At 40.7% G+C, this 19514-nt stretch overlaps 1 protein-coding gene across 4 annotated transcripts in view; it reads left to right on the top strand.

The window, feature by feature from the left end:
- DCDC2 (doublecortin domain containing 2) overlaps positions 1-19514 on the top strand; it is a 156165-nt gene that overhangs the window by 65858 nt on the left and 70793 nt on the right. For all 4 annotated transcript variants that reach the window (XM_044927860.2, XM_025266363.3, XM_025266349.3 and 1 more), the window contains one exon: positions 534-693. In XM_044927860.2, the coding sequence (XP_044783795.1) occupies positions 534-693 (160 nt within the window). The remainder of the gene's footprint in view (positions 1-533; positions 694-19514) is intronic.

The raw sequence follows: 19514 nt of genomic DNA, 5'->3' as shown, positions 1-19514 counted from the left end.
GCTTAACCTCTGAGTCTCATTTGCTTGTCTATACGATGGGGTGATAACAGTACCTGTTTCTCAGGTTATGAGGACTGAGTGAGACAGTTTCATAGCAACACCTGGTACATATCAACATTCAGCAGTTGTCAAGTGCTATTATTTGTTTAAAAATATTTTTAGATGTGGATCATTTTTTTAAAGTCTTTCACATTTGTTACAATGTTGCTTCTGTTGTATTTTTTTGGACTGCAAAGCATGTGAGAGATTAGCTCCCTGATCAGGGATTACATCTGCACACCCTGCATTGGAAGGAGAAGTTGTAACCCCTGGACTGCCAGGGAAGTCCCTCAAGTGCTATTATTTTTATTCTCCGTTCCCTGGTAGACCCCTCCTCTGCCACCAGGAAGAATTTAATGTAGGTAATGGACAGAAGCAGAATCAGCACAGAACACCCACCTCTGGCCCCTGCCCCTTTCACCACGTTAGCGACTTGTACTTACCACTCAAGGCGTTCATCAGCCGATAGTAAGAGTTAATCTTTTGCCACGTAGGGAAATGATCGCCAGTCTAAGTCAACAATTGGATCCAGTGACAACTCATCTCCTCAGCCCCCAAAGAGGAAAGGGAAAAAACATGCGAATTCGGAAAAACCCACGAAAGGGAAACAAAATGCCAAGTTAAAGAGTTCACCACAAACAATCCCAAACAGTGGTAAGTTTGTTATTATTATTATATTGTTATTACTGATGATCATTATCTTAAGGCTGTGATATAGTTTTAATTTGTAAGTAGATCTGTTTGTTTTCCTGGACTTGCAGAGTATTTGTCGCTTATGAGAGTTTTCAAAGAAGACTTTCTGTGTATGAGAGATTGCTGGTGTTTTTCACGCTTAATTTCTAGTTGTAATTAGCAATTGTGCTATGAGGATACGCTTCAAGAGAAAATATTTCCTGAGTGTTCTTATTGAGAAAGGTAAATTTTACCATCCTGTGTTCCAGCTAAAAGTGCTTGATTAACATTTTTACCACCTACTTGTGATCTCTCTTATTTGTGTGTCTACAACTCTTGTTCACATTTATTACTAACTGCTTTTAGTCACAGATCACTTTTTCAAAAAGGTGTTTCACTGATATCCAAGAGAACACCCACACAACTTTACCAATAAACAGTATGTACGGATTTATTAATAGTTACATACCTTGCATTACCAGTTGAGAGACGGTATAAAATAATTTAAAGCATTTTGCATTAATACAAGATTATAGGCTAAAAGTGTGATAAACTAGGGCTTCCCCGGTGGCTCAGCTGGTAAAGAATCCACCTGCAGTGTGTGAGACCTGAGTTCGATTCCTGGGTTGGGAAGATCCCCTGGAGAAGGGTACGGCTACCCACTCCAGTATTCTGGCTTGGAGTATTCCATGGTCTGTATGATCCATGGGGTCGACTAAGGAGGCATGCTGTCAGAATTGTGACCTTTTCACGTTAGCTTTTCGTGAAGACGGGCTCTTTTTGGTTTCACTCCAAGCATGGTCTCAGTGGGATGAACACATGAGTGTCGGGTGATGCTGTGGGCAGCTGGGCTGGCTGGGACACGGCTGCAGGAGTGACTGCTTCTCCCTCCCCCTGGGATCCACTCACCTCCGCAGGAAGATGTGCTGGGCTGCTCTGAAAAGGGGTGAATGGGATCAAGTTTCAGATTCATGGCTAGAGCTTTGTCTTCCTCCTGAGAGCTCCAGCTCACTTCTAAGTCCATACAAAGCGTCACATTAGAATCACAGCTCATGTGGGGTTCACTGCTAAGGAGACAGCACAAACTTGTGTGAGGGCTTAGAAGATGCTGCTCAGATGGTTGCAGGGTCAGAAGAGAGACGTGCGAGATGAAGTTAAAAGAGCAGGTGAAATGAAGGAGTCAATTCCACAGAGAAGAAAGTGGAGGGGGCTTAAGGTTTCAGAGATTTAAATGATAATTAGCTGGAAGCCCAGAGTCCTAGATTCTTGTCCCAGTTCTGCTCTTGACTTTGGGCAAGTCATTTAACTTTCTTTGGCCCCATTAGCTTTCTGCAATATGTGGGTTCATATTGAGATTTATCTTCATAGTTTTGATTTCATCTTTAAGTTTGTTCAGTCCTTTCCAGTGACCATGAAATGGGGAAGCCAGGGTAAAATGTAGTCAATGGACGTTTAGTAAATGCTTGTTGTATGGAAAAAGTTAGTCGCTCAGTTGTGTCTGACTCTTTGCGATCCCATGGACTGTGTAGCCCGCCAGGCTCCTCCGTCCATGGAATTCTCCAGGCGAGAATACTGGAGTGGGGTTGCCATTCCCTTCTCCAGGGAATCTTCCTGACCCAGGGACTGAACCCAGGTCTCCTTCATTGCAGGCAGATTCTTTACCATTGTTGGATGGCAGGCACCAAAGGAAAAAGCTAGCCTGAAAAAGCATGCTTTTACATGGGAACATTAAACATAATAGAGGGTTTATTTTAATCAGTATATACGAGATTGCAAAATCATCAAGGCCATGGGATATGTCTTACTAGTTAATTTTTTTCAATCCCCAATAACTAGGTCTGAGAGATGAGACACTTAATAGATACTGGTGAATGAATGATGGAAGTTACAAAATAGATGTCTCTGTAATATTTTAAAACCCACTAAGAAACAAGACTCACGTTAAACTTTTCATGAATCATTTTTGATTAAAGGCTTTTATGAAATGTTACTTGCTTGTTTTCTGTGTAGCTCTTAGTAGCTTATGAAAATCCTAGGTCCTACTCTCAATTTATGTTTTGAAAATCTTTAGATTTAGCAGTTTTCCCTCAAGAGAGAGGGGACCATCATCTCTTCAGGTTATTTCACTCATGGAAACATGGAAACACAAGAGGCTGAATCAGCATTTCCATGTTTTACAGGAAAGTAACCATTATTAAAAAGTCAAATTAGCAGTGTTTTTGCCTTTGTAGAAATTCATAGTTTTCTCTTTTTTTAAAGATTTTTTCCCCATATTTTCAAGGATCTCTTTAAAAGATTTGTTGCTGATGTGGGCCATTTTTAAAGCGTTTATTGAGTTTTTTATGATATTGCTTCTGTTTTGAGTTTTTTTAGTGTTTTGGCCACGAGGCTTGTAGGATCTTAGCTCTCCGACCAGGGATCAAACCCGTACCTGCTGCTTTGGAAAGCAAAGTCTTAACCACTGGACCGACGGGGAAGGCCCCACAAATAGTTTTCAACAATAGTTTCATCTGTGGGGGGTGAAAATAACCAAAACATGTTGAACATGGAAACAAGTCACATTTTTAAAGTGCTAAGAAAATGTAGAAGCCCTCAGCTGTTCTTCCCCAGTCTTTAGAGAATCTGCACTGGTTTTAATTGCCCACGATAATTGTACATTTTGCAATGTGGTTTTATAATGTGTAGATAGTAGGTTTTCACTGCTATATCCCGGTGTTACATAGGACAACGGCTGGTGTCTTTTAAATGAAGGTTTGGGGAATTCTTATTCCCAGTAAGAGGCTTTTGGGCTTCCCAGGTAGTGCTAGTGGTGAAGAACCTGCCTGCCAGTGCAGGAGACGTAAGAGACGCAGGGTTGATCCCTGGGTCTGGGAGATCTCCTGGAGAAGGAAATGGCAATCCACTCCAGTGTTCTTGCCTGGAGAATCCCATGGACAGAGGAGCCTGGTGGGCTACAGTCCATGGGGCCGCAGAGTCGGACACGACTGAAGCAACTTAGCACGTACATGTGCACAAGAGGCCTACACCGTGGATTTAGAAGCATATATAAGAGTTTAGACGAAGCATCTTGTATCTTTTCATCTTGATAGAAAGAACATATGACCTGGAAAATGAATCTTGGCTTCCAAAACAATTTTCCCAGGGAAAATGAAAAAAAGCTTTTGTACCGTTTACGAGATTAAATCATCACTTGATAAGTTTAGGGATATTAGCTTAAATCCCTACTTTTGAAAATTGAGCTGTTTCTCCTTATCAGATCTCCCTCCAGATGTCTTTGGCTTTAGGAGATTTTCTAGGTTATATTAGCAAAAGTATTGGTCTTTATTTCTCTCTCTCTTTTTCCTCCTTCAGTCTCCAAATTCAGTTATTATTGCAGTTGCTTTTTGCTTTAATAGCATCTGTTTTAGTAATTAGAACCAAGTGTGTGATTTTGGACATTTGTGCCTCCAGAGGGCTCTTATTCTTTAGAAAGGGAAAAGCAATAAAAACTTGAAACAAAATGAAAGGGAAAGTATATAGAGAGTCAAGCTAATGAGCCAAAAATGCAGGAAATTAATACTGCATTGCATATTTGAAAGTTGCTAAGAGGGTAGATCTTAAAAGTTATTACAAGAATAAAAATTTTGTAACCATGAATGGGGACAGATTTTGACTAGACTTATTGTGATGATCAATTCTCAATATATACAAATATCACATCAAAAAATGCAAGAATTCTATTTTAGCGATGAAACAGTTTTTGATGCTTAAAATATTTTAAATTTGGAATGATGTAATCTATCCAATTTTATTTCTAAGTGTTAAAATTTTAGAGTTAAGATGCATAACTATGCTTCCTTCAGAGCATATGTTAAATTGTGAAGATTTTTTATCAGTGTTCTTTAGTGTTCTCATATTAATTAGAAAAAAAGGGAGACTTCATAGGCTATCTTGATTTTTGCAATCATTACGATTATAGTTATACATTTTGGCCTTTTATGTTTCTGCTAATATTTATTGATGTTCTGGTATCTAGTGCTTCAGGAATGAGCAGTGCTGATAACAGTCTGTAGATGGCAACCTGGGTCTAATTTTATTTCTTTTTCTATTTTCTTCATTTTTTTCCCCGACTCAGTTTCTCTCTATAATAGTAAAGCTTAATAATTCAAGCAGAGCTTTGACATATTTCTTCAGGGAAACAAATCTCATTTTCTTTTGGTAGCCAAGATGCAAAGTAAGATTGGTTGGTGATTGATGAAGTTGGGCGTGAAATGCATTTTTAGTGCTGCATTTAAATACCGGCTTAACTGACCAGCATATGTTTTCCTTACACTTTCCACCTGAGTGGTGCCTGAAGATAGGTTTCAGAGGCTGTTAACTAGTTATGGTCTCCTCTCTGAGAAAAATTTTAATAATGATTGCTTTAAAGTGTTTCGGGATTGATTGTATTCACTGATATTTTTAATAATTTTTACATTAAAAATTTAGTGTTTTTAGAGCTCTTGGAACACAGGAAGTATAGTGGGTTTAAGGCTCCTTCGAAATACTGGGAAAGCTATAGAGAAAATAGCTTAGTCTGTACTGCTGTGGTTTATGTGGTATTGATAACTATATATTTTTTAAAGCAGAGTATTAAAATGTAAGCTTCCCCAGTGACTCAGTGGTAGAGAATCTGCCTGCCAGTGTAGGAGATGTGGATTTGGGAAGAACCCTGGAGAAGGAAATGGCAACCTACTCCAGTATTCTTGCCTGGGAAATCCCATGCACAGAGGAGCCTGGTGGTCTGTAGTCCATGGGGGTCTCAAAAGAGTGGGAGATGACTAAAGTAACCACAATTAGAATGTAAGCAAAACCAAGACCTGTTCCTTTTTTTTCTTTTGCCATGAAGCGCAGCAGGCGAGGTCTTCGTTTCCCTACCAGAAAGCAAACCCGTGCCCCCTGTAGTGGAAGGACAAAGTTCTAACCACTGGACTGCCAGGGAATCCCCACGATTAGTTTTCTTTTGAAGGATGCAATTCCCTTTCTGTGTGGGCATGCTCGTAAACACACATGGGCTAGTACCCTTGATGTAGTTCCTGGCTTGTTCCCAGCATCGTTCAATGAATTTCCAAGGATCGTGTGATGTTTAGACTCATGAATGATGGGGGGGAGGCGCACGTCTGGGGAAGGATGTCTGAATATTATGACCTTGCTGGGTGACTGCCCTTGGGTAGTCATGCTCTTGAATTTTTCTAATACTTACAACCTGCATGGGGTTTGCTTCGTCGCCCTGAGCTTGAAGCATTACAGCGGTCCACCCTCAGAATCGGATCAGGGAACGTGGAAACTTGAGCTGCTTTCGTTCAGCTGATGAACCAGCTCAGGCACTTGCATGGTTCCTCATCACAGGTGACTCAGGATAAAAACGGGAAGCAAGGGACTTCCTGGTGGATTCTGATATCAGGAATGTCTGTGATGCTGATAGTGGGAGGTGACAGGGTGGAGGGAAGGGGAAGAAGTAGTCATGGGATTTATTACATTTCCTCCTCCCCAACTTCCTCTTTCTGTTGCCAGCCCTGCAGTGAAATAAAACCAGGAGAGGGGCTTGGTCTATTACAGGATCAGCAGTTGCGAGGGCATCATTTACACTCGAGACACAGATAAGCTCTGGGTGGGGAAGATGCCCTGGAGGAGGAAATGGCAACCCACTCCTGTGTTCTTGCCTGGAAAATACCATGGACAGAGGAACCTGGTGGGCTACAGTCCATAGGGTTGCAAAGAGTCGGACACAACTGAGCCCACACACGAGCACACGTACACACACAGATAACCAGCCAGCAGAGTATTCTGCTCAGAGTAGCACTCAGTGTTTGTGTGTGTGTGCGCAGGTCAGTCACGATTGAAATTAAGGGTGACCAATTCCAAACGCAGAGTAACGGTGCAACTCTGAAGTTTATGTCCCATCAGTGCAGTGGTCTTCCTCCAGTCACTGTCCCTAGTTCAGCATCAGAAACCTCCTGTGCACAGCACCAGGAAAGATGAAAATGCATTGACATCTCAGATCAAAAACAGAAGCAGAGTCATTCTGTAGAGTCATTGGACACCAACAAATAGTAGCAAGAAAATGGATTTAAACTGTACTTAGGGATTCAAAGAAAATGATTCTTCAGGATTCTAAAAATTTTTTTTTTGTATGAGGTGAAGATTTCACAGTCTGAAAATGAATGATTATTCCCCCATAACTGTAAAGCTACCAAAAATATCCAATTGAACGAATAGACAGTTCCCATGTGAGATAAGCCCAAGTTGTATTAAGAGCGCAAGGGAACAATGACTTTTACTTAATTAAAGAAGACCATTTTTGCTCCTCACTGGCACCACAGTTCTCAGTGAAAGTGAAGTTGCTCAGTCCGACTCTTTGCGACCCCATGGACTGTAGCCTATCAGGCTCCTCCGTCCATGGGGTTTTCCAGGCAAGAGTGCTGCAGTGGATTGCCATTTCCTTCTCCAGGGGATCTTCCCAACCCAGGGATCGAACCCGGGTCTCCCTCATTGCAGGCAGATGCTTTACCGTCTGAGTCACCAGGGGACCCAGTGACTTCATCTAATTTCAGAATGAGTGGTGTGGGCTGTCATTGTTCTGAAAGACGAGAGGGTTAGCCATCTAGGACAGAAACTTAAAAGGAACCAATATGCGCAGTTACTAGCAAACGGTCTCCATATTTTCTCTGGTGCTTTTCATCCTCGAATGTTTTGGATCTATTACACTTTCAGCTTGGTAAGGTTTGCTAACTGAAACAAGAGTTCCAGATCTAATTACCACAGCACCCGATAGCATTTAGATGGATGAGTTCACCCCTTAGGAATTTTTATTTTCTGAGCAAACATCAGACGAAAGGGACAAAAGGAATAAAAATTTTCTGTAGAGATAGATATAAGGCAATTTTTCACTCGTGAGGCAGGCAGGTTTGCTGTCTAATTTTTAGAAATTAGTTGAGAGAATCATCAAATTCTCTTTAGACTTTATTCCCAGGTTCACCCTGAGGTTCTAATTTAGAAGCACGATTATGGTTATTTAGCATTTTCACCATAATGGAACGTTAATGAAAATGAATGTGAATACACTTCGATAAAGTACAAAGTGCCTGAAGAGGCTAGTGGTTAATAGCAGTGTCTATGTAAGGAGATATGAATTAGTTTGAAATGGTCTCCACGTCAGAAATGAAGAACTTTAGTATCTAGAATTAGGGAGCCTGGAGATGGGGAAGTGAGGAGGGTCCTCATTGTTTTTTTAATTCTTGAATTTTTAAATTTTATTGAAGTATAGTTGATTTACAATGTTAATTTCTGTTGTACAGCAAAGTGCTTTAGTTATATATATATGCATATATATCTTCTTTTTCATATTCTTTTCCATTTTGGTTTATCACAGAATATTGAATATAGCTCCCTGTGCTATACAGTAGGACCTTGTTGTTTATCCATCCTAGATATAATAATTTGCATCTGCTAATCCTAAACTGCCAGTCCTTCCCTCCCCAACACTCGTCCACCTTGGCAGCCCCAAGTCTGATCTGTCATCTATGAGTCTGTTTCTCTTTTGTAGATACATTTCTTTGTATCCTATTTTAGATTGTACATATAAATGATATCATATATTATTTGTCTTTCTCTTTCTGACTTACTTTGCTTAGTATGATAATCTCTAGGTCCATCCATGCTGCTGCAGGTGGCATTATTTTGTTCTCTTTTATGGCTGAGTAGTGTTCCTTTATATATATAAATACACACCACATCGTCTTTATCCATTCATCTATCGATGGACATGTAGGTTGTTCCCATGTCTTGGCTTTTGTCAATAGTGGTGCTGTGAACATAAGAGTTGTGTGTATCTTTTTGAGTCATAATTTGGTCTGGATATATGCCCAGGAGTGGGATTGCTGGATCATATGGTAGCTCTATTTTTGTTTTCTAAGGAACCTCTCTATTGTTTCCCATGGTGGTTATCCCAGTTTACATTTGAGAGGGGATCCATTATTAATTCATGTTGCCCCAGGTAGCTGCCTTCTTACTGCTTCCCTCCCTCTCCCTTTAAAGACTCACTTGCCACCCTGGTCTGAAGCTCAAAGCTAAGGAAGTCTCTGCAGAATGATGAAAAACTCAAAGAAGGTTGGTAGGCTTAGAAAGAAGTAGGAGGAAAGAGAAGAAGAAAAAGGTCAGCAGTGGGGTGGGGGCAAAATCATTCCTTCTAAAAACATTTTTATTTTTTATTTATTTTTTTTATTTCATTATATTTTTAATGGAATAAATTGGCATGAAAAGGTAGGAAAACCAATTACATTTATGATTTTAAAGTGAAAGTGAAGTCGCTCAGTTGTGCCCAACTCTTTGCGACCCCTTGGCTAGTAGCCTGCACCAAGCTCCTCCGCCCATGGGATTTTCAAGGCAAGAGTACTGGAGTGGGTTGCCATTTCCTTCTCCAGGTAAAAACATTTTTAAAAGCCAGAAATATCCCTACTCATTCATTTTCTTTCACTCTAGTCAGTTTCTAGGTTAATCTTTCTCTATTTGCTCTGTTGCATTTTACTGTCAGCATGATGAGTCTGCTCCTTGGAGGAGAGGCATAAAGATGGGGACAAACATGGGTTTCTTCTCATGAAGATTAAAATTGAGTTGGAGACTCAAAAACTTCTGTAGGTCAAGGTCGGATATTATGGATAGCAGAAGAAGATTCATGGAAAAGGCTTTGAGAACAGAGGAGGGAGGCTACATATGACTGCTGAGATTGGGAACTGATATTTGAGAGATATTCTGGGCATAGATTGGGGGATGGGAGGAAGGAAAACCAAGACTGAGTTCAGCATTTTAAAATCTTGAATGCATTTTAAACCCAGAGTAGTTAAATGTTAATTAATCCTCCAAATTAGAATAGTAATTTAATTTAACGTAGGCAGGGAAGGACAGGGATTTCACAGATTTGTTTATTGGACAGTGGAGAATTGCTGTGACTTTTTTGTTTGTTTGCTGGTCTTTTTTTCCCCTCCGGGCTTTTCCTGGATGGCTTAATCTTATAATGTGAATTTTATATACTTTCTCAGATTAACTCAGAGGTGCTCATGTACTCTTCTTAAAAATCATAATGGTGACAGAGAACATCACCGTTTACATTGAAGGCCGTTACCCATAAAAACAACAAAAATGGTGACTTCTCCTTAAAGTGACTGAAGGAGTTCCGTTCTTATGTATCCCTCACCATGAAACACCCTTAACGCATCCTTATGGATAGGACACGGAAATTGGTCTCCAGGTTCAACCACTTTTCATAGACTAAGGGTTCTATTTCTGACTACTTGAAGCGTCTACCTTGATTTCTCCCAGGCACCCTACATGCACATGTCTAAAAAAAAGTTCTCCAAGCCTTGAGTTGCCTCTGTATATTTAGTTTTCCTCACATATTCCTTGTCTCACCATACTGTGAAGCCAGAAAGAAGCCTGGGAGTGGTTGTTTGTGGGCGGAGTCAGAGGAGGCATCTATAGTTCCTGCCAGTTGGCAGTGGAACTCCAGGACAAGACCAGTCCCTGCTCCATTCCTTTCTAATCCCCTTCCCCTCATGCCTCCCATCATTTTAATCCTGTTAATGTAAGAGTCAGCCTAGACTTTTCCTTGTCCCTCAGTCTCCTTTGTCCCTGCTTGTCCCTTAGTCAGGGCTAATTTGCACAGAGTCTCTTGAATCTGGTTCTGCTCCCCTGGTCCCTCCTGATTTAAGCTCCCTGTTTATCCTGTAGACTTCTGTAGCCTTCTAGGTCAGATCTCCTGAGTGCCCTCCCAGTCTGTCCTTCATAACTACCAGCCATGTCCTAAAACCGCAAACCCGTTTCTAATGGAATTCCTTTAGGAGCTTCTCTTGTTCATGGCCTTCCTTTACCACTTCATCTTCCACCAGCCTCCGGCATGCATGTCACAGAACTCATCTAGAGCTGATGGCATGAGCTGTTGCATGTCCTCTGTATGGGCCTAGAATACCCTCCGAGTTCCCATCAACTTTATCGTCTGTAAGACTCACTGTGGCGTTGTGGCTTCTGTCACGTTGGTCCCGACACTCTCAGCGTTGAGTCTTCCTCTCTCTGGCTCCAACAGCAGACGTGACTGTGCCATAGTGCACTTTACATGGCCTTTTCCCACTGGTCTGTGAACAGTTTGTGAGCCAGGACTCCTCCTTATCAGTGTGTTATTCATCTTCTCCAGGGTCCAGCATCTGGCTCAGTTGCTAACATATATTAATAGTTAGCTCTCCATAAAGTGTGATGAGAGCATGATGGAATTTTTCCAAACATACTTTCCAAAGTATGACTTTTTTTTTTTGCTATGCTTTTATTTGAATTTAGGCATTGCAATCATTTATGATGACATTTCTTGATGAGAGTTAGCTTGATTAAATCAAATTGGCTAATCAGATATCTCCCAGTAACATAGAGATTCACAAGGTCTCTGTCTGCCAGAGTGTCCAGGCAAAAGAGATATGCATCCATGTAAGTGGAGATATTTTGTTTAAATTCAAGGGGAGGTAATTGGTTAGAGAAAAAGACTGCTTACTTAAGAAATCAATATTAAAGCTGAGGTGCAATATATGGCTCTACATGGGGAAACCTGAAACATTAATCTCCTTATAATTTGATTTAGAAAATCCACCTGGTTCGATGGCCCCTGAATTGGTGTACTGTGCTGCCAAGATAACAGTTTTAAGAAGATACCACTAAAAAACTGAGGCTATTAAAACTAAGCTGAACTGATAAATTTTCCTCAATTTATACTGTGAAATTATTCTTTGTGTAGTACTGTCTACATATCGAATTTTCCATTAATAGAGGATTTAAAAGCCACTTTGGATTGGAGATTATTTACATTTCTATTTTCTCACTTTAAATGGTGGAGCATAACTTTCAATCAGGCGCCCCCACCCCCACCATGAAATTTTACAGGAGGCTCGGTCAGCCTCCTGATGATTCTCTTGTTCCCACACAGACCCAGGCTACTCACTCTTCTCTGTTATTTTTTTCTTGTACTCTATTCTCTTAAGCTCCAAGGAGAAGAAATGTCTGAAGTTTTGGAGATCTTTCTCTTTCCTTGAGCAGCCCAGGATCTGTCAGAAGAGCGAGTGGCTACATAGACACATACACTGGTATACCCTGGGCACATTTTTTAAAAATAAACTTTTCAGGGACATATAACATATAACATATTTGGGCTTCCCTGATAGCTCAGTTGGTAAAGAATCCACCTGCAATGCAGGAAACCCTGGTTCAATCCCCTGGGTTGGGAAGATCTCCTGGAAAAAGGATAGACTACCCACTCCAGTATTCTTGGGCTTCCCTGGTGGCCCAGCTGGTAAAGAATCTGCCTGCAATACAGGAGAACTGGCTTCAATACCTGGGTTGGGAAGATCCCCTGGAGAAGGGAAAGGCTATCCACTCCAGTGTTTTGGCCTGAAGAATTCCATGGACTGTATAGTCCACGGGGGTCGCAAAGAGTTGGACATGACTGAGCAACTTTCACTAACATATATACAGAAGAGTGCTCAAATAAGTCAACAGTTTGATGAATCTTGCAAATTGAGTCAGTCAGTCCAGTCAGTTCAGTCGCTCAGTCGTGTCCGACTCTTTGCAACCCCATGAATCACAGCATGCCAGGCCTCCCTGTCCATCACCAACTCCTGGAGTTCACTCAAACTCGTGTCCATTGAGTCGGTGATGCCATCCAGCCATCTCATCCTCTGTCATCCCCTTCTTCTCCTGCCCCCAATCCCTCCCAGCATCAGGGTCTTTTCCAATGAGTCAGCTCTTCGCATGAGGTGGCCAAAGTATTGGAGTTTCAGCTTCAGCATCAGTCCTTCCAATGAACACCCAGGACTGATCTCTCCTTTAGGATGGTCTGGTTGGATTTCCTTGCAGTCCAAGGGACTCTCAAGAGTCTTCTCCAGAACAATTGAGTAGACCCATGTAACTAGCAGCCAGATCAAAAAAACAGAACATTGTCAGTGTGAGGTCTTTTTTTTTTCCCTTCTGACACCAAATACATGGTCTTTTCCACACCATTTCTCCAACTCACCAACACCAACTGGGTGTCCTACAATTCAGTTCAGTCCTGACTCTGACTGCCTGAGTTAGCATCAGACTCTGTAGGTTTAAGGGATCAGCCCTGCAAAGCAGCTCTCATTTCAGGTGACCGTTGCAAGTATCAGGACCCTGGGTTATCCTCACATTCTGTCTGACTTGGCTATAAAGTTGGGGGCTTCTATACCATATCCCTGCACCCCCGCCCAGAACTCAGAAAAGTGCTTTGCTTACTATTACTGGTTTATTTTAAAGCATGTAACTCAAGAACAGGTGGGAGAGATGCAAGGTGAGAGGAGGTGGAGCACAGAGCCTCCATGCCTTCTCCAAGGGCACCACCCCTCCCCCCACCCCAGCAGCCTGATGGGTTCATCTTCCAATAGGCTCTCTGTACCCAGTCATTTGGGGTTGCATTATGTAGGTATGATTGATGAAATCACTGGCTGTTCATGATTAACTCAATTTCCAGCCCCCCATTAATAAGGACCTAAGGATATGGGGACAGAATTTAGACACGAGGTATCAGAATGGTGCCAAGACCAGAAAGTTAGAAGCACTGCTGTATACAGCTATGGATGAGATTAGACAGGCTCTAATAATGTATAAATGGTGTGGGTGTTGACACAGGTTTTGGGAGGCGATGAAGTTGGTGGAGCTTGCCTAGAGTTGTCTTGAAAATAGCAGAGTTTCATGAAATTTCTGATGACTTCTGTCTGCCACTCCAGCTGTGGAAACTGATGTAACCTAACATTGCAACCCAAATTCCATAATCTCTAAAGTAACAGGTGAAAATCCACGAATAGTTAGAGTAGCTCTAGTTGTAACAAGCGAAAAGCATGGCTCTGCTAAACCGTGAGATTCATTTGTGACCATTTAGGGTTCAGTTTTAAAGGAGCAATCTGTTCTACACATACGTGCCTGTCCGTTCTGAAAGTTCTGCAACTATCCAGTTTTGCCTTAACAAAGACAGTTTGCTAAGGAAACAAGGCAGAATCCTAAACTCCAATTAGTCCACTGCTCTATCAGAGATTAATAACACTTTAGACCTGCTGGAAGCGACTTCACATTTGAGCCCCTTCCTACTGTGTCATGGCAACGACTTGCAAATTTTAATAATAGATGTCCTCTTTGAGAAATTGCCTTTCCTTATGCTATGGGAGTTTTTATGATTAGAACTATGCCTCTTCCCTTGCAGTTGTTTTTGAGGCATTTATGTTACCGTTTTTCCTTATCAGGAATGGTTCAAACGTTTTCCAACACAGAGCAATTAATATCTGTCAGTAGAAATAAATTACATTTTTCATCGCTTGTGACACATTCTCAAATGCTGTTTGAAAGTGCCGTAATTATGCATCATCATGCTATGTAATTTCGGTGCCTGGCATAGTAGTGCTTTAGGGGTATGATTTATATTTTCTGGTTTTTTTTTTTTAAGTACTGAATTAATAGGGTAGGTGTCAGGACTGGAATGTAAGTTGGGAAATGACATTTCGCAAAATAATTTGTATTATTGCCATTCCAAAGCAGTCTTTTTAAAGAATTTTTCACATATCTTATATATATCTGTGTATGTAAATTGTGTGTATTATGATTGTACCACCAATAACTTTTGCCTTAGAGCACCAAAATGCATAAATTTCCATTTGTAAAGTTGTCTCCCCCTCCCATACTGGGAAGAGAACAACTCTTAATCACTGGGGAAGGCTCATGCCTCTGGAGAGGGCACTGACTTAAGGCTGTATAAACAAACCTTGCTAAAATAACCCTTAAAATAATCCTCCATTAGTTTCTCCCACATAGTTACCATCTAGCACTCTACCACCCTCAGAAGGCCCAGCTCCTGGTCCTTTGTCTACTCACTTTACTGCCCTTTGTTAAAATGGTATACAAGCCCCCATCCTAGCCACTTTTTTCCATTTCCACTTCTTTTTTTGTGAAGCCTCCACATGCACATGAATAAACCTTTTCCTTTGTTCATTATTTTTGTCAGTTTAATTCACAAACCCCAGTCACAAAACATTAGAAGTGTCAACTGAAAAAAAAAAAAAAGCACGATGTAAGAGTTGTGAGTTAAGTTTTATTTGGGGCAAATGAGGATGGTGGTCTCTCAGGTAGCTCTGAAGAACTGTTCCCAAGAGGTCAGGGGCAGGTCAGCGATTTTAATGAAGGGGGTTACGTGTAGTCAAGTACACATTTTGGGCAGAGGCTGGCTCCTAGTAACAAGTCCCTGTTGATGATCTAGTGCTTTTCTAGATATGAGAAGATTCAAGAAACTGGGCTCATGAAATCTCCTGAAAATATCTATCTATCTGAAGGCCTATTCTGCCAGTTTTTCGCAGAGCACAGGCTGGGAACTCATTCCTGCTTCCCACCCTCAACTCCTTTCAAGGTCAGCTAGTGATTTCATTCTGACTGAACCTGGTGGCGAAGGACAATTTTTTAGTTGGCAGAGGGCAGAGTAAAAGTTCTTTTTCTTCCTTACATAACGTATTTCATCCTGTTAGACTGTAGTCAGTGATCCCATTGGAATCACTATTTCCTATTGAAAATAGTGCTATTTTCTATTATCACTATTAGAAAATAGTCTTATTTCCTATTGAAATAGGAAAAAAAGGAGCTTTAACTCTTAAAATTGCAGTTCAAATAATATTGCTGCTTAAATGTAGTTAGCATAAAGGGAAATGGGGTCAGGGAGGGACCAGAATCACTCACTCAACAAGTCTGTCTCCAAGCACTGGGCTAAGTCTACAATATTCATGAGAAATGTGGTCCTCCAAGTAACAAATAGTCAGTCCTTTCAGTGAAGTCTCTCCTCACTCTCCATGCCTTAACTTTTTTCTTTTTCAATGGAACAATTTTGGTTGGGTTTATTTAGGTTTGGATAAAATATGCACAAGGGTATAATGAAGCTAGATACTTAAAATATAGGCATTTTGTAATGAACACATCCATCCCTTATCTTGAAACTGCTGAAATTATTCGTTCAGGAAAGGCTCTGTTACTGTATGACATAGCACAGCTGTGAACAAAGTTGGAGCTTTACTATGTGAAAATTTTAGAAAAGAAGCTGTATTGAACCTCTCAATTGAGTAAATTAAAAAAAAAAAAAAAAAACTTAGTGAATAGAAAATTGTCTTCCTACCGGGAACTCAAACCATATGATGCCTATGTAGAATTTTAGTAGTTTATACTAGTTAAATAGGTTTCGGCAAGTCTAACCCATCTCCACAGAGTTGTGATTGTAGTATATTTTTAATTATGGAGGCATTGAAAGCAATCAGCTCACATTAGCTTTCTTTTAAATGGAATCATACAGCACAGCCTTTCACGTTACTAATTCCTTTGTTTAGGGAATCACCCAGTATTCTTAAGTGAGTCACTTCAGAATGATTTTTTTTTTTGGTAGTACTGAGTTTTAATATATTGAATGAGCATAACGGAAATCAAAGTAGAGGAACCTTCAAGATTACAGTCACCTCATTTTACACCTTTCAATTTCATTCCTGAAAACAAATACCCAAAATGATTAAACAGAAAAAAAGAAACTAAAGCTTTTCACGGGATGGCACGTTGGTAATTGGCAGTTACAGTTTTAAAGGAGCGAGGGCACTGGGTTAATTGTCGTTCTGTGAAGACAGATGCTTTATATTTTCAAACATCTTTCTAGCTATTCCCTACTGAGCTCCCATTTTAATTTAACATGTATGCAGAAGTTCATATTTTGAAAGTGTTTATAGTCATTTTTACTTGTTGGGTTTTTTATATGAGATGGATTGGCACATCTTTCTGTATGGGCTAGTCATCAATACATGGAGTATCAGGCATATAGTAAACAGATGTTTCTACCTGCAAGAGAATTACCAATGAAAATTTGCCTCTCAGTGTCTTACTATTCCAAAGGTCCTATGGTGACCCTTGTTTAATCACACATCCCCTGCCACTTAAATTGGCTTTAACAAATTGTGCCCACTACCGATTAAGGACTTCTGTGTGCCAGCCACTATGCTGAATTCTCTATGCGTGGTGTTGTTGTTGTTGTTTAGTCACTAAGTCGTAACCAACTCTTTGTGACCCCCATGGACTTCAGCCCTCTTGGCCCCTCTGTCCGTGGAATTCTCTAGGCAAGAATACTAGAGTGGGTTCCCATTTCCTTCTCCCTCTATGCACGTGGTATAATTTAATTTTCATAACAGTGCCATGAGGCAGTTACTATCTCAGTTTTATGGATGAGGGACCTGAGACTTGAAGAAGTTCAAACTGTGTAACTTGTGTGTGAAGTCCTAGATCTGGTAAGTGAAGAGGTCCAGGTTTGCATTCAAAGCCCAGCTCCCTAGAACTCCCTCATGTCACGTCTTGCAGTAACAAAGACGGCTAAATTTTTTCAGCAGATACTTAGTGCTGGTGTTCTGCAAAGCGCTTTTCAATGTATTTTCTTTGAATACCCACAACAACTGAAGGTGTTTCATTTCCAACCTACCAATGAGTTGAAGAGAAGTTAAAGAGCATACTGAAGACTGCACAGCTATTAAGGGATGGAGCTGCATTTCAAAATAGGTCACTGGCTTCAGAGCCCATTGCACTGCCTGTGTTCCAAACTGCTCTCTTTTAAACCACTTTGTTTTTGTGTGTGATGATACATGACCAGTTCTCATTTGAATTTGAGAGAGCCCAGCATATATTCAGTTCAGGTTCAGTCGCTCAGTAGTGTCCGACTCTTTGCGACCCCATGGACTGCAGCACGCCAGGCTTCCCTGTCCATCAGCATATATTGGGTTGGCCAAAAAGTTCATTTGGGTTTTTGCATAACATCTTACAGAAACACCCAAATGATCTAATTGGCCAACCCAATATTTGTGAGTGACTGAATGGAGGTTTTTTGGGGGAAGTTTGGCAGATTCTCCTTTCTCTCTTTCGGTATCTGTTTCCATTCTTTAGTGCATCCATCTTTAGTATACCTCATCTTTAGATGACTAGAGCCCTCCAGCCAACTCTTGTTCCTCCCCCAATAAAATTACCTGTTGAAGAAGACTACATTAAGTTCAGTTGCACCAAATTCAAAATAATAATAATATCTTGTTGATTGGCATTTGCTGAGATTATTTTAGTGGAATTCCAGATCTTGGGCACTGGCTGGAAGAGATTGTTCATGTGGTCTTCTTGGGATTCTTCAAAACATAACTGTAGTTAACTCCTTTTATGTATATTAAGACCAGTCTGAGCCTCAATAAGCTGTTTTACAGGGTGTTTTAATCTCTTTTGGGGTTATCTTTTTCTATGGATATGCACTTCTGATTTTATAATGAAAATTAGTGAGAAAATAGGACTTCACAATAGTCTCTCTTCATTAAATGTGTATTGTGAAGCAAAGCAATAGGATGCATATTTATGCATATAGGAAGGATACATGTTACTTAAAAACAAACCAAAAACCCCCAAACTGGCTCTTTTCCATTTACCAATCTGAGACTTTTCATCATTATCTAAGACAGATCTTACACTGAGGTTCATCAAGTAAATACGTATATGCTGTTCAGTTGCTAAGTCATGTCTGACTCTTTACAACTCCATGGACTGCAGCACACCAGGCTTCCCTATCCTCTACTATCTCCCAGAGTTTGTTCAAGTTCATGTCCAAATCATATGGTACATAATTAAGTGGGTTAGGGAATTAATTTTCTCTAAAATTTGGCTGCTAAAAGTCTAGTCACTTGGAATAATAAAATTTTAAAAGAAATATAATCTTTTCAGAGTAAACATTACATACTTTCCTGATTTATAACTATTTTATGGGAAAGTATGCAACTTGCTCTTTTAGAATTTGGACAGATGGAATTTGATCTCTTGTGATTTTTACTCTTTTATCTTGTGAGGCACAGGTAGGTTATATAACTTGGCCAGAATCACACAGCTAGCAGGTGGAAGAGCCTGGATTAAATATAGACCGTCTGACTCTGCAGAGGTAGGCAGCTTCCCACCAGGCCTGACTTTGCTCCCTATTACAGATGAGGTAAGACTTGGTTACCCCACAGGTATGGTGTTTCTTAAACTAATTACATTTTCTAGAAGAGGAACTTGCAAGCCCAGGGTTTTGACCCTACTTACCACTTTGACTCGCCTGTTCCGTTTTTGATTACTGAGAGCTTTTGCGTATTTCTGAGTCTGGCTGTCTTAAAATTTTTTTCTCCCTCATTTCTGTGTGTATATTTATTAAAAAAATTTTTTTTTTCACCACACCATGCAGCATGTGGGATCTTAGTTCCCCGACTGGGGATTGAACCTGCACCCTGTGGGAATCTTAACCACTGGACAACCAGCAAAGACCTCATTGCTATATGTTTAAACTGAGGAGATTCCTCAGAGGATAGATTCCAAGGCTGTTTTGACTGGAAATCTCCATGCCTGTCTCAATAGGACATTTTATTTATTCATTCATTCATCTCTTGATTGTCTGCCTCATCAGGCTTTGTGGTGGGTGAACAAGGGGCAGTGTCTGTCCTCCAGGAGCTGAGGGTCCTGTGTGGGAAATCAGCTATGGCTTCCGTACTGTGGTCTGTGTTGTAACAGAGGCTTGGCTCTGCCTAGAAGGTCGGTGAGGACAGGGAGAAGTCATGGAAGACTCTAGAACTGAGGCTGAAATAAACCTTCTCCAGGTAGACAAATACAGAAGGAAAGTGTTCCAGGCAGAGAACTGGCATGTCGGGTGAATGCAGTGGGTTGGAGGGGCTGGTCAGGAA

This window comes from Bubalus bubalis, chromosome 2 (assembly GCF_019923935.1).
Source record: "Bubalus bubalis isolate 160015118507 breed Murrah chromosome 2, NDDB_SH_1, whole genome shotgun sequence".
NCBI lineage: Eukaryota > Metazoa > Chordata > Mammalia > Artiodactyla > Bovidae > Bubalus > Bubalus bubalis.
This window is presented reverse-complemented; position numbering and strand designations above follow the sequence as displayed.